The following is a 16,547-nucleotide window of genomic DNA, read 5'->3' on the forward strand; positions in this document are numbered from 1 at the left end:
ATGTCTGAATTAAGTTTTAAATTTGTTCGTCAAAAAAAATATGATGAAAAACATATGATGGTTGTTGCGTTCGAAGTACGTATAATGGTTAACCTCTAATTGTTTTCTCTTTTTCAAGTATTATTAATAACAATACATTATTTTTTTAACAGCAATGCTCTATAAAATGTAATCTAGAATGTGAGTGGATTAGTGAAAAGGAATGTACAATTCTTAATCAAGCAAAATTAACAAAAACTGATATATTCGTATTTGACGAATTTGCTGGTTCAGCTTTTGAATATCTTAAAGGATCAAAGGCTCTGTAAGTAAAGATGGTTATTAATTGTTAAGTCACGATATACACAAAACAACCACCAAAAACTTTTAAATAATTTATTTGCAGAATCATTGGAACGCGTTGTCTTATGCAATGTCTCTCTCAGGACAAAGAACTCCCTCCTTGGACTAACCCTTTGTATACTCTAGCGATGACTGGACTCATCGTAACTACTTCGGGTTTTACAAAAGAACAGAAAGTATATAAAAACTATTTTTTGTTTATTGTGTTGTGTTATATATTTTTTATATAATATATTCTATTATATATTCTTATGACTTTCTTTTAGGATAAAATTGCTACTTATGTGCAGTGGATGGGTGGTGTCTTTGAAAATAATATGCAGACCAAAACAACACACCTTATATCAAATAATGTTACCAGTGTAAAATATTGTGTATGTTTACAAATTAAATACTTCTTCTAATTTGTATTTTTAAAACTTTAATTAAGAAGATACTATTTTGGTATCAATATTTTAAAGATGAAATTAAAAAAACAATCATTCACAATTGCCATAAACTTCATTTAATTACTTATATGTAACAGTATATCACGATCAACATTTTGTTGTTCAGACTTATTTCATTCAATTCATTTTAATTATTTTTCAACTATAAATTTTTTGAAAATTGTTTTACTGTAGATTATATTAATTTTAATTATGTGTCCAGAAAGCAGCTGGGCTGATTCATATTGTACGACATGATTGGATTGAAGCTATTTGGAAAGAAAGTTTAAAGGATGAAGTAATGGGTGCATGCCCAGAATTTATAGAACAAAGTGTGACAACATACAGACTTCCTCCATTTTATGGTTTGACTGTTAGTACTTATATCATATAATTAGTATATATTTATTCCTTGACATCAATAATTTAATTTATTTTTTTTATAGATCACATCGGCTAGTTTGTCAGGAGAAGATAAAAATAATGTGAAAAAATTAATAGAAGATAATGGTGGTACTTACAGTGGAAAGTTTCAAACGGATACAACAGGTTATATCAAAATCCTATCTTTTATTTCCATTTTATTTGAATAATATAGTCAGTATATTTATAAATGACTAAGAATTAACAATAGTATTTTTAAAATTAAGTGTTCAAATGTTATTAATAAGAAGACATTTGAACCAAATCTTTTGCAAAATTATTAAGACAAAAATTAAATTAGTTTTCTGTATGCATATGGTTATATCTTGATTAATCAAATATAAAACACTACAGAAAAACATAAAAGCTTTCAAAAATTTGAAGTAATAAATATCATTCATATATTAGAATACACTATTATATTATACTATTATATTATTTAAGCATATTTATTTTATACTATATATAATTTGAAATGTTTTATTTCAATAAACGTGTTAAAAAAATTATTTTAAGAACTAATTTTTTTCTCAACAGACGTACTGGTGATTAATAAAAATGGTATTGATAGCGCAAAATACAATGCAGCTCGAACATCTAAAAAGGAAATTGTAAATCCAGATTGGGTTAAAGATAGTGTGGCTTTTGGTTATGCGGTTGCAATGGATAAATACAGAATTGAAGTATCAAACGCGAGCACACCTACTAAAGAAAATGCTCGTAAATATAGCCCTTCTTTATAATACAGTTATTTGTTGAAAATTTAGATAATATATGTTAAAAATTATAAATTTACCAATGATCCTAAAATAGTAATACCATTTTACATTATCTCACATATTTGAAATATCATCTTTTTAAGATAAGAATTAAAATATTGAGATAATGAAAAAATTAAAAACAATTAACAAATTTATTGCAGCTGATTTGACTAGTAATTTTTCTATGATGAGTGCCATTGTAATGGATAAGCAGAAAATTAATTCAACAGTAAATGAAACAGTAAATATTACAATACAAGAAAAAATGCAAGATATAACTTTGGAAAAATCTTGTGCTATTAGCACACTTCGAAGTGAAATTAAACCCTTATTTAATATGAAAGATGTCAGAAATGCTGGATTATTTTTGGATGGTTGTGGCGTAAGTGAATATATATTATGCTCTACTTGAATAACTTTTTTTTTATTAAGATTTTTTTTAAATCGACTATTGAACATTTTGTGAACACAAATTAAATTAATTTAGAAACTGATTTGAGAGAAATTAATTTTCTGATGAACGTGTATTCAAAAGCTATTAATTAAAAATTTTAAAAAATTGTAACATTGTTATATAATGTGCAGATTTATGCAGCGGGCTTTTCTACAGAAGATAGAGAATTTTTGTATAAAATTTTTAACTCGGGGGGTGCAACGAGATATGATGAACCATGTGAAAAAGTATCTCACATTATTTTGAACAACAATGCTAATTTTGATATGAAGCAATTCAGTGATAAAAATCTTACGTAAGAATACAATTTAGTACAATATTTATAGATTAGTATATATATATATATATATATATATATATATATATATATATATATATATGTGTGTGTGTGTGTGTGTCTTTGTATGCTAAGTTTTAAATTGATTATTTATAATATGATTTATTACTTTGGTACATATAGTTTTTCATACCATATTTTTAGGCCATTCACTGTAAATATAAGTTGGCTGTCCGATAGTATAAAGCATAAGCAGGCAATGCCTGAAGACGATTATATAATCAAGTTCCCAGAAGAGAAAACAAATACGAAAGTGGTATGTTAAATATATTGTAATATATTTTAATCTAATTACTAAGTGCACTTTGAATTCTAGAAACGAAAACTGGACAATGTTCTAAAAACTATTTCAATGAATGATTCAGTTTGTCGACTAATTCCAACTCCAAGAGATGAGAAATTAAAAGAATTTGAACACCAATCAAGAGTTATGCAAATGTATATAAGTTCAACTAGTTTTGGTACAACTACAGGTAAAACTTAGTAGGATAATCATTTTTTTCAATTTTGATAGACAAGTAAAATGAAATAAAACTAATAAAATAATCTTAATAATTGATGTGGCTTTGTTTTTTGAAAGCAGATAAACTTTACTAATTTGTAAAGTGAACTAATATTTTTTTTATTCTCATTAATAGATTCCACTATCAGTGCTGATCAATCCACATTTTCATACTTATCAAATCACTCATTTTATCTAAGTGAAGAGCTTAATGATTCTGAGAGAAATGAACAGTTAACTCTTATTCCAAATGTAGGAGGCCGTATTACTAATAATGTGAATGAGGCAAAATATATAATTGTTCCTCTCAAGTTATTGAATAGTATTGAAGGGCCAGAAAAATGTGAAATTGTAAATTCTTTGTTTATTGTAAGTATTCAAACTTGTATAAAAAGCTAGTATTTTAACATTTGGGTCAAGATTATTTTTTAATTCTATTTGAATATATTTACTGTGTTGATATACTGTGAATCATGTTACAAAGACTTATGCTCTAATTCTATCATTATTTTACCTCATTGATTTTTATAAAAAAATTACAAGCTTTTGTAATGCTTAAGTGATTGCTTTAGATTTACATTTTTATTATCTTGATTTAAATTATATTTAATATTTTAGTAAATATGAATACTTATAATTATATTTTCTTTGCAATATTGCAGAATTCCTGTTTAGGACAAAAATGTGTGGTGCCGATACAGTATTATCATAGACCTATTATTATAACCCATAAGAAGCCTCTACAAAATTTGGTATTTTCTATAAGTTCATATGTTGCCCCAGAACGAACGTATATTGCAGAATTGATCCAAGAACTGGGTGGGCAGTAAGTGAAAAAAATATTCAAACCTTATATAAAATTTCACCTACTTGATGACTTTTGTATTTGAATTTCTTTTGCATAGGGGCCAGCTTAACAAATCTTCTGATATTTGTGAATAATCAACGTAAACAATAACATTTTATATATGGTTTTTAACTTTCTGAAGGAAGAATTTAGGTTTTCACCAGCAAACCCAACTTGCTAATTTGGTTTTCTTGCCATATTAAGTCATTTTAGTAGTAGTAATAGTTAAGTATCATTATGACCAAGTTTGGAAAAGCTATATCTACATAATCTGATTTTTCACTTTTTGTTGATGCCTTAAAAACGGCTCTGCTTATTTCAAAAATTTAGTCCTATTCATAAAACCTCTAGTGGATAGGACTTGCTTTGATTAATATTATGAGATAGTCAGACAAGCCCCTTTCTTTGTAATTAGCAGAAAAGTACATATTTTTAAGAAATTAGAAATTTACTAACTCAATTTTCAGGACAAATGACAAGTTTATTCGGTATGGCCTTTCTAGTGAAGGAATTGGAGCAGCTACACATTTGATCTGTAAAGAAGCAAAAGGGTCCAAATATCAGGCTTGTATAAACTGGAATTTACCTGCACTAACTGTGGACTGGCTTTTGGAATGCTATGAAACGGGTTGCAGGGCATTAGAGGAAAAATATTTAGTAGGAAAATCCAAAGGTAAATTAGGTTTATTTTATGTCATAACTGAAAGTAGATCTTTGTTAATATTTTGAGAAAAGTGAGCAAGTAGCTTTCATAATATGGAGTTAGTTTTCATATTTTGGACAAAAATATAATTTAAAAATAGGTTATATGGTTTTTAAAATGATTCTATTTTAAAATGTCTAAAATTGTGATTTATAATGTTGAGTGTAGATTTTTGCTTGACTTATTTATATACAATATTTATTAAGACAGAAGTTTTTTTATTCATTAAGTTTTTTTTTAGCTCCAAAACGAACAGATTTAGAAGAGATGAAGAAATATAATCAAGTAGAAGACATAAAAACACCAGGAAAAATTTCTAAAATAAATAAAGTTCCAATTTCATGTAATGAAGAATTAACAATAAATTTTGAATGTACCAGAAATCATAGATTGTCAAATACAAGTTTGAGTGAAGAAGATACTTTACAGCAGCAAGTATCAGAATTTGTTCCAGAACCGCTCGAAAACAATAAGTCAGTTGATGCAAATACTCCTAAAGTAAGCCTCAAGCGTAAAGGATCATGGATTGATGATAACAGTGATCGGAATCTTGAGCAAGGAAGCTCTAATGCTAAAGAAGGAATAGATGATGATGATTTTGAAGGTAAGCGTAATTCAAATATTTGATACAAATAGTTAAAGATTGCAGATCACATCAAAAAAAAAAAAAAAGACGGATCTCCTTATTGAACTTTCTCAATATATAATTTCTATAAGAATAAATTTATTATTGGCTTGTTACGAAATTAAATATTTTTTGTTTAGCATTAGCTATATTTATAAATTGTAATATTTTCAAGCACAAAGATCAATTTTCAACAAACACCTAGCTGGTTTGAAAGAAGGAGAGCAACCAATTCTGAGTCAAACGACTCCTCCACCAGTAAGCAAGTTTTTGCAACGATTGCGTGGTAGAAAATCAGAAACTCCCGAATTGCCACAGCTACCAGGTGAGCCAAGTATTTATTTGAGTTTTGTTTTCTATTTTACTTTATAAAAAAAATTATGTATTATTCTCTTTGTATAACCCTTCACTTATACAAACAAAAGTATTACATATAAAATACATAGAAAAGAAATATCATCAATACTATAGAGATATATATTTTAGAATATCTTAGAACACCAGAATCTCCATATGGCGCTTTTCTTCATGGGCCCAATCCTTCCCCGGAAACTAGAAAACGCTGGAAAAGATGGGTTGATGCTTTACCGGACCCTGAATCACCTATGCCACCTAAAACACCAAGTCCCGTAAGAAAAAACTTTTATGTATACATTAACTATCTTACCATACTTTTTCATGTAACTGTATAGTTCATAACATGTATTTCCATTTGTAGATCATTAATTTATTCTTTAACTTTGATTTTAAGTTTTTATATATATATATATATATATATATATATATAAATTAGTTTTTGTATTTGGAATATAGGACCAAATTATCAAATTCGGGGCTCTTCAATATATTACAGTGTTTTTGCATCAATATGTTTCATTATTTTAGACTCTGAGCGAATTAAAGCGTCAATTGATTGCCAAGATTTCTCGACCAAAACAATCTTCAGAAACGACAAAAAAATTAGATTTTGACCAATGTGTAATTCAGGACGATCAAACTGCAGGTTCATCAAAAGTGAGTTTAATAAATCAATTTGCTTGCTGATATCAAAGATGTTATTTATTACTTTTTTGTTATTAGTCTACTGCTGATGAATCACCAGCATCAAATAAACAATCGGCTGTAATTAACACTCAATTACAAAAATTAAATGAAATGCTGAAATCAGGGATCGGCAATAAAACGACACCGAGTAAATCCTTGACTCCCATATCAAGAAAGGCATCTTTTCACAATATTGATGCAATAAGTAAGTTCATGAATTTTAAATAATCAATCATTAGTTACTTAAGCTCTTCTAATTAATTTTTATTTTAGGTACAAACGTTTTAAAGGAATCCCAAGCTGAGTCAGTTGGTTGGCGAGATCCTAGCGAATTGTCACCTTCTCGAGAATTGAGTTCTACCAGTGATATTGAATTGCAAGAGATGCAACCATATAGGAAAAGACCACCTGTGTTCATTCTTTCTGGAGTAGAAGTGAGTGTAATATACAATTCAAATTATATTATGTTATAGTTGTTTAGATTAAGCTTTGTATGGAGAAAGATATGTTTTTAATAGAAAATTATATATTATTAATATAAACTCTTTAGGAATATTAAATATAAATGACATTTCACTTTCATAAGAAATATAATTATGTTGCAAATCTACACACTTTGTGATTGAACAAATTGCATTTAATAAAAAAAATTACATAAAAGTTAAGTATCTTGGATTGACTAATTTTTTTAGGAAAAGGAAGAAATTACTAAAGCAATATTAGATTTAGGAGGTAAAATATGTGGAGTTAACAGTATACAGTATGATGATTCATGTTCACATATTTTATGTGACCAACCTGCCCGCAGCGAAAAGCTCTTGGCTGGTATGTCATCTGGTAAATGGATTCTCTGCTCTGAGTACATAGCACATTGCTTACAAGAAAGAAGATTCATTGATGTAAATATCTTTTTTTTTTTCAAGTATATTCAGGTTTTCCTTCCTACATAAAAAATATACATTTTCTTTATTTTTAGGAAGAAATGTATGAGTGGGGTAATCCTAATGGAAACTACTGCCAAATACCGGATGCAACTGCATATTATAGATGGAGATGCAAATTGAATTACACACCAGCTGAAAATATTACTGAAGGAGCCTTTTCTGATTGGAAGGTTTTGTTATTAATCAATAAAAAAGATTCTTTTGCTAGAGTAATAAAAGCTGGGTTTGGTGAGATTGTTGAATGCAGGTAAGACTATTTTTTTATTATGTTGATGAATATAATTTGTAAATGAATAATGTATCTGTCTTCATTAATAAAGTAATTGATTGAAATTGAAAGAAAAATACATACTGAAATATTAATCTTTTCTGATTATTTATAAGAGATATTTATAAGATTTTTTGTGGGATTATCATTGAAAAAAATGTTGCAATAATAATTTCATAGTAAATCTCATATAAATAAAAAATATATATTTATAGTTAGGCAGAAGTTTATATTTGTAATATATTGGATATTCATAATCATACAAAGAAAGAGGGTCATTGTTTTTAAATTATTGTGGAAAGTTTTGTTTCATTATATTAAATTAAAAATCATTATATTAAATTATTGAATTCAGTTGCTGAATATAATATACAGCATTTAGAAAATATATTTCAAACCTAATATGAATTCTTATACATGATTTATTTTCTTTGTTTAGGAATATAGAATCATTGCGTGAATCATCAGTGACACACTGCTTTATCGATCCCCGAAAAAAACCCCTAAAGGATTTTGAAATAAGGCATTTATTAAGGATTGGAGCTCTAGTTTTGCCCTCTAACTATATAAATAAATATCTATTTGAGGACCCAATACCTGACCCGAAGAAGTTTTTAATCACTGTTTAATTTTAGAAAAATAATTAGTTAAAATTGATATTTTAAAAATATATTTTAATTTATATTTTAATTATGTTTTGATATATAAAATATAGAAATATTACACTTAAAACATTGTTTTAATGTAACTAGATTTAAAATTGAAAATAAGAAAGGAAGAACAGAATAAACAGGATAAGCTTTGCATTGATGACATATTTTGTCTTTTCTTTATGTTCAAATAATCAATTTGATTTACTTTGATTATGACAAATTTTATTAATTAATACACAAAATTGAATAATTTTACATATTATTAGTTGAATATTGGCACATCATTAAATTGGTTCATAAATGTGTGAATATAAGAGCTTATATTCTAGCTATTTTAGTGCCAAATTTAGTGCCGTAAAAAATCATCCAACCGATTTTGGAAATTCAAATTTAAATTGGCTGAGAATCGTGCTGATTATTGATTTTTAGCAAAGATCGGCTGGGTCATTTCTTCGCAAATTACTGTTGAAGGTTTTGACGATTTTGTTGAAACTTAGAATGATTATAAAGTTCTTGGTCTTAAGAAAAATCCTAAAATATTTAAGGCTTATGGAAGGCGGCTCAAAAAAATGTATTAGTATAAAGTTTGGAATAATTGGCTGTGTCTAAATTTTAAAATCCCATTAACACAGTTTTTGAAGATAAATCCGAATTCTGATTGTTTAAATTGATATTTTTCTCATGTCAAAAAGCTTTTGAAATGTTTAAATCATGATTTAAAGTAAAATGCTATTTTCGCTTAGTTATATAAAGTATTAAATAAAAATATAATGCTATCCGTTTAATAAATAAATATTATAATTGAATTTTCGATTATTTTGTAACGTATTAATTTTATAAATAGTTTTGTTTATGTATCAATTCGGAAATTGGATTTTGATTCGTAAGTAATTGACTATGGAATGAAGTAAGCGCCTTGTATGGAAACATATCCATTAAAATTTCATAGTCAAGAGTCGGATCGACCATTCATGACATTCCATTCACATCATAATACTATTTTCATTTTATTACAAGTATCTGTAAGAGAACGAAAGCTGGTAAAATAATTTAATCGAATAACGTAATTAATTAATTATATAAAATAAATGAAACTTATTAAGTCTAACGAATAAATTGCACAATCGTACCGCCAACAGTTTGAAATAGAAATTCCATAGATCGCTTGTCATTTGTTTATTATATGGTCTTTTTCGTCATTTTAATCTATTATTGTGTTTTTGGCGCATGCGTTTTTGCTTTTCGGTAAATCATCCGCCATTCATAAGATTTCTATTCGTTGATATTAATGGTTTGTATTTATACAAAATTTTAATCATTCAATACTCTTCGAATTGTGATAATAAACTGATACATGTCTATCAATAAATCTATTTGATATGAGTTTATGGTTACTGAGTCGGTAAGTGTCACATTTTTTTTTGTTGATTACTATTATTTTTAACTATTAGAAAAATATATACTTAGTGAATTTTGGATATATCGATAACCTCAGTAATTAGCAGATAATAATATCTTTGACATTTGTATAAATTTTATCTAGAGGTAAATGTTTCTGACGCATAGTAGTTTTTACTTGACCAAGCTGTCATCAACCTCCAAATTGCCACGAATTAAATAAAGTTATGTAATTTTCAAGAATGATAATAATAAATAACGATAATTACATGTCATTATTGAGAATTTTCCATGCAAAATATGTGGTAAATTATATATAAATTTACATCTTATATTTGCAATTTGTTCTACTCTGACAACTATTAGAAATGTAATCTTGTGCAAATTGCATTGACAAGGTATTAAAAATGAAATCAGCAATTTAAATTAAATTTCCTTGTGTTCAGTTAGATTAACCTCAAAATTTAGTGCTAACATGTATGTCACTCAATGTAGATTATCAAACAGATTCACTATACATGTTTCGAAGCTTTTTTGTAAATAGAATATTTGAAAGTAATGCCATTCGCTGGTCATTTTCTCACAGCATCATGGAAGATCGATATACTTTTTTGATATTGTTTTTGGTAGTTCATGAAAGCAGAGCTTTATCATGAATTATTTAATATACTCTTAATTAATTGATGTCACATATGTCATGCCAGCTCCTAAAGAATAACAGCAAATTTTTATTGATATTTTACTAAATATTTTTACACTGTAATCAAATTTAAAAGTGAAGATAAATAAAAGTCTTGTCTGGCCAATTACTATAATTATAACAAATATATATTTAAACATTTTAATAATGCATATAATAGTGAAAATATTGAAATTGATAATATAATTATGAATTTTAAACTCAATTACTATCCATCAATTGATACAAAAAATAATTCATTCTGTGTAAATCTATTTCGATAATTCCGATTGCTTACTCATTAAAATAAAAATAACTAACATCATTATTATTATTGCGGATTATTTGATATTTTTTCCAATGTTTCTGGTTTGAGATTAACACGAACACCTCAAATATTGCAAAGCATTTTTGTTGTTGCATGTCACAAAAAGCTGATTTTTTTTCCTTGGTATTATTTAACCACTTTACATGAATTTTAGTTTAATTTGTTCTGAATACTTGAATAAATTTATTTTTTGCGGAAGTTATTAGCTTGCTATAACATTGAATTTGTTTGCAACTTTTAAAAACTCCTTAACTCAACTGTGATACAGTGAAAACGTTTACTTTTACCAGTTTGGTATCTATATCCACTTAAATATTCTCTCTTTAATATATTATAACTGAATATAAAATCAAAGTCTGGACCCATAGTATTAATTTTATGTAATTTAAATATATTTATTTTACTCAATTTTTTGTCCCTGTCTGTTTTTATTATGATTATGATAATCGTTATTTATTTTTTATTCTTTATAGATGACCGATAATTAAAGATGAGTCTTAGGTAATTACTTAGTTAGTAGAGTTATTTGATAAAGAATCTCAAAATGGGAGCATTCTTAGACAAGCCAAATACTGAAAAGTACAATGAGCATGGCTCAGGGAATGGATTACGATATGGAGTTGCCTCAATGCAAGGATGGAGAATAGAAATGGAGGATGCCCATTATGCTAAAACTGGTAAATAAGAAATAAAGAACATTTATATTTATAGAAAGATTCATTAATAAAACAATAAGAATCCAATTAAGTTTAATTACTAGCAAATGTTGTGGCATTGTATATAATTGGAAATTATAAAATTGTCATTTTAATCTTTTTTTTTTCGTTTTTAGGCTTAGATGGAGGTCTTAGAGACTGGTCATATTTTGCAGTTTTTGATGGCCATGCTGGTGCAAAAGTGTCTGCCCATTGTTCCGAGAATCTACTGGAATGTATAATGCAAACTGAAGAATTTAGGCATGATGATGTCATAAAAGGTTATTCAATAAAAAATGTTAACTATAAATATATAATTATTGTGATTTGTACAAGTGATATTTATTTCATAACTTATATTTATCATTATATATTTTTGTACCAGGCATACATTCAGGATTTCTTAAACTGGACGACAAAATGCGTGAAATCCCTGAACTATCATCCGGGGTAGATAAATCTGGTTCCACAGCAGTTTGTGCATTTATTTCACCTAAACAAATTTATGTTGGCAATTGCGGAGACTCCAGAGCCGTTTTGAGTAGGGATGGAGTCCCTGTATTTTATACGATGGATCACAAACCAGTTTTGCCAGGTATACAGTTATTCAAATTGAAATTAATTAGAATATTTTATGAAATTAATTAATAAACTCTCTTAAATCTTTATAAAACATATTAATAATTTGTTTGCCTTTATTTCTGCAATTCATGTAAAATATAAATAAATAAACAAATGTATGTAAAATAAATTTGATTATATAAATAAGTTTTTCACAAAACATAATGCGACTGATTGAAATAGTTTGGGATTTTATATATCTTTTCCCCAATAGGAGAAAAAGATAGAATTCAAAAAGCTGGAGGGTCTGTAATGATTCAAAGAGTTAATGGAAGTTTAGCGGTGAGCAGAGCTCTTGGAGATTATGATTATAAAAATGTCGAAGGTAGAGGCCAGTGTGAACAATTAGTATCTCCTGAACCTGAAATCTTTGTGAGAGAACGAGATGATACATCTGATGAGTTTTTAGTACTGGCTTGTGATGGTGTTTGGGATGTCATGAGTAACGAAGCTTTATGTAGTTATATTCACTCCAGATTAAAAATTACCGATGATCTTGAATCAATTACAAATCAGGTCATTGATACCTGTTTATATAAGGTGAGTTTTTTTAATTTCAGTAATTATTGTTTATTAATTTTAATTGCTTAAAATTATCAAATAAACGTAATAATTATATTTACCTTCTTTTGAAATGTTATATTATAGTCACATGGGTAAATTATTAATGAATACACTACAATTTAAAGTTACAAAAATATTACTTATTTTACTTAAAGAGCCACATTTGTTTTATATAAACGATTAAAACATTTAGGCAAATTATATTTTCAATAATAAATTATTTTAATAGAACTATATTTTATAACCAGGGAAGCCGGGATAATATGAGCATTGTTCTTGTTGTTTTTCCTGGTGCACCAACTCCCTGTCCTGAAGCTATTCAAGCAGAGGCTGAGCTCGATGAACAAATTCGAAGAAGAATAACAGAAGTTGTAGAGCATTTAGATAACAAAGAATTTCAAAATGTTTTACCAATGTTATCAGAAGAAGAATTTCAAGGTCTACCACCTGGTGGAGGTTTGGATGCAAAGTATGTCATTATCATAATTTTAAATTAATTTGTTTAATAATGTCCACAATTTACTAGTCAATAATTCAGTTGACTTTCTTATATTATACGTATCAGTTATAACACAAAATTGACAGAAGATATTAGATATGTGTTTTTTTTGTAGAATAAATTATGCTTTATAATTAATAACTTTGATTTTATGATTGGAATGAATCTTAATGCAAATGTATTTCTAGGAGGCCTTTTATTGAAGAGGTTTTTAAGGAACTTTGTCCAGAACAGGCAGAGAGTGTAAGTCTCACTACCTATGACATGCCGTATTAAATTTCTTAAAATAAACCAAAATTTTGCACGAGAACGAAAAATATGAACTCATTAACAAAGAGTATTTACAGTTTTTTATTATATTGTGACCATGAAAGTCATTTTTGCCAAGGCATAATACCGCATGTGATCATTACTGAATTAATTGTTTTGTATTTATTAAGACTTGATACCACTAACTTGTGCAAAATAACCTATTCATTCAGATTCAAAATTAAATTTGCACCATTAAATTGAATTTGAAGATGCCTTTTGTTGTATATTTACTACAAATTGATGATAATTTTACTCAATTTTATGAATTGTTCTAAATATGTTAACTTTTTTTTAACAAAATGCTTGTGTATGTAAATTGTATTTATGAAATAACTCATACTTTTTAAATTTTTGGATAGTTTTCTAATATTCAATATTGGTTTAATTTTTTATGTATAAAACTAGTATATTGTACAATTGTGTAAAATATGTTTAATTTCAATAGATCTTATTTAATCTTTTTATAAATAATTTATTACTCATTTAATTCACATTACATTAACATATTAATTCATAATTTAACACATTTTAAGACTCTTAACAATGAATTGTGCAATTCATCTATTTTTCATTAGTTTTATAAAACCTTATTATAGAATTCGAATTATCAATGATTTTAGTTTAAATTTAGATAAATTGAATGAGTAATTCATAAACACAAATGATTATGGTTCTGTGGTATTTTATTAACACTGTTTTCATTTCCTGTAAATACAAAATCTTAATATGCATGTTACAAATATTTTTGTTTAATATTGTCATTATGTGTCACAGTTTAGTTTTCTATTTTTTGTGTCAAAAAGTGTTGATATGCTGTTGGAATATCAAAATACTATAATTGTAAAATATTTCATATTTACTAGTTTATAATTGTTTTGATTCGATGTTTTAAATACTTAATTACTTTATATGCAAATCATCATTCATTTTAAATTGCATATTATTTATTAAATGGTTATTTGTTTTTATCGTATTGTTTCTTGCTTAAATTTTCTATCTAATTGTAAAGATCTTGTCTTGACTAGGTTTTTAATTGTTAGAGTGTTTGGAATTTTTACATTTCATCCACAAACATAACGAAAATTGTTCTTTGAAAAGCATCATGAATTTTAAAAGTGGGTACTACATTTATTGATATGACCATGACCTGTATTGTTACATCTAAACCACAAATGTTTTTAATTCATATTGGAAACGTTTATTTTATTTCATCTTGCATTGATACTTCCTTTCATTTTTACTCTGTTAATTGTAAACTTTAACTCCAATATTTTAAAAGTTATAGTTTCGGGATTAATGTAAATCTTAGTCCTATGAAAAACCTATAACATACTTTATTATTAATTTTGTTTTTTGTTCTTAATACCATTTTGTCCTTGAGGACTTAATATTATTGAGGAGTCCCAATTTATTGTTGCTTATGCAAGTAAACGACAACCATGCTAATTATTGATACAAGAAAAAAAAATTACACATGATCTATGCAAGGGAGGAGTAAAAATGCGGTATTGCAAAAATAATTATTTACTGATTCTGTTACTATTTATTATGAAATCCTACAGAAAAATTTTGCTCCTACCATTTAAAATTTTATCAAATAAGATCAATGCCAAACAACTACAACTTTTCTGTTACTTACCAAAATTAAGATATATATATATATATATATATATACTTTTTTTTGTAATATTTTTTTTTTAATTTTAAACTGAAATAATACTTGAGCTTATGTTTTATTTAAAAAATTGCATTTTCATAATAAATTGGGTTTTTGTGAAATAGCATTTCTTTTGCAAAGTCAAGATTTTAATTGATTATTTACAGGAAACAGAGCACAGTGGATTTTTAAGATCACCTCAACTTTTAAGAAAAACAGAAAATAATTAAAACCAAATGTTGTGTTCAATTTTTACTAGCAACATTTATAAAGAATCTGAATTTTTAACAGTATTTTAAAAAATAGTTTGGGATAAATGTGAAGATATCAAAATATGAGTAAAGTTCTCATCGTATTTATTTATTAAAAATAAGAATGGTTTTCATGAACAGAAACCATCTTTATTTTTTGAGATAAAAAAATTTTAGTTTGGTTTTATTTCATAAAAGTATTGTATTTTTTAAAAAGTGTAATCAAACTATTTTAGTCATCAATTTATTTAATGAATGATCTCAAAATGATGCATAAGATCTTTGAAAGATCAAAAGATTTATATGTATTGCAAAAATTCAGTACAAACAACCACAATCATCAAATATGTCAAATTTATATTTTATATTATAATGATATGAACTAACATGCTCGCGTTCATTAATTTTTATTAGGATTTTTTTTTTAAATATTTTGAATAATATTTATATTTTACAATTTTAAATTGTTTAACATTTTATTCTATATTAAAAACTGTTAATGTAGAAAACATGTTTTTATAGAAATTCTTAGTTATTCTTCTGTCGAGTTACCTATTTGTTTGTATATACGGCTACAATTTTTGCTTTAAGATAAATATTGTAAATAATTTTTGAATAACATTTGTAATGTCCATTTGATAACGCATTTTTGTTAGTGTTTGTACAGTACTATATTTAAATATAGTCAGATAAGGCCTAGAAAGTGTTAATTTGTGAAAAAATCTGTAATCTAAGCAACAGTACATGTGTGATGGAATGCTAACATGCTTACTTTTATAATGTGTTAGGATTTGTACTTTGGAGTTGAGTAAGATTAAGCTATAATATAATAGTAATTATATTTATACAAGAAAATTACGCTTATAACATGTTATAACATAAATTAAGATGTCAACTCCAAAAGTATTTATTAGGGTGCTAGTTTTGGAATATTCTTTTGAAATTCATTTTTGCATCAACATTCTAACATTTGTCTAAAGTATAAGACGAGGCGAATATAAAAAGAAAGCAAACAGAGAAGGAAGATACATGACAATTGTCCTGTAGATTTTCTATATTTTTTCAGTTGATCATTTTATAAGTGCTAGGTAACAAAATTGTAAAAAATGTATTTTTGTTTATTCACATAACACGTATGTGTTATAAAAACAATCTGTCCATATATTTACAAACAAACACATACAGATGCATATATATATATATATATATATA

The 16,547-nt window shown here is 26.4% G+C and overlaps 2 protein-coding genes across 2 annotated transcripts; both read left to right on the top strand.

The window, feature by feature from the left end:
- Window positions 1–8,307, top strand: LOC113386260 (DNA topoisomerase 2-binding protein 1-like). Its single transcript, XM_026624050.1, has 23 exons — window positions 1–75; window positions 153–304; window positions 386–518; window positions 609–716; window positions 994–1,143; window positions 1,217–1,319; window positions 1,731–1,913; window positions 2,116–2,336; window positions 2,540–2,703; window positions 2,890–3,001; window positions 3,062–3,218; window positions 3,384–3,616; window positions 3,910–4,073; window positions 4,562–4,767; window positions 5,039–5,401; window positions 5,598–5,747; window positions 5,909–6,051; window positions 6,308–6,436; window positions 6,503–6,671; window positions 6,740–6,900; window positions 7,159–7,365; window positions 7,443–7,657; window positions 8,118–8,307. The coding sequence occupies exons 1-23, from the start codon at window positions 1–3 to the stop codon at window positions 8,305–8,307; spliced, it is 3,888 nt and encodes a 1,295-aa protein (XP_026479835.1).
- A 1,068-nt stretch (window positions 8,308–9,375) lies between these two features.
- LOC113384577 (protein phosphatase 1B-like) lies at window positions 9,376–15,393 on the top strand. The gene is made up of 8 exons (XM_026622314.1): window positions 9,376–9,733; window positions 11,210–11,413; window positions 11,569–11,712; window positions 11,817–12,026; window positions 12,267–12,592; window positions 12,865–13,085; window positions 13,304–13,358; window positions 15,252–15,393. Exons 2-8 carry the CDS (start codon window positions 11,281–11,283, stop codon window positions 15,312–15,314), a joined length of 1,152 nt encoding a protein of 383 aa, XP_026478099.1. The 5' UTR covers window positions 9,376–9,733; window positions 11,210–11,280; the 3' UTR covers window positions 15,315–15,393.
- Window positions 15,394–16,547: the final 1,154 nt, after the last annotated feature.

Source organism: Ctenocephalides felis, unplaced genomic scaffold (assembly GCF_003426905.1).
Source record: "Ctenocephalides felis isolate EL2017-DRISC unplaced genomic scaffold, ASM342690v1 CF-g0.4_SCAFFOLD_03571, whole genome shotgun sequence".
NCBI lineage: Eukaryota > Metazoa > Arthropoda > Insecta > Siphonaptera > Pulicidae > Ctenocephalides > Ctenocephalides felis.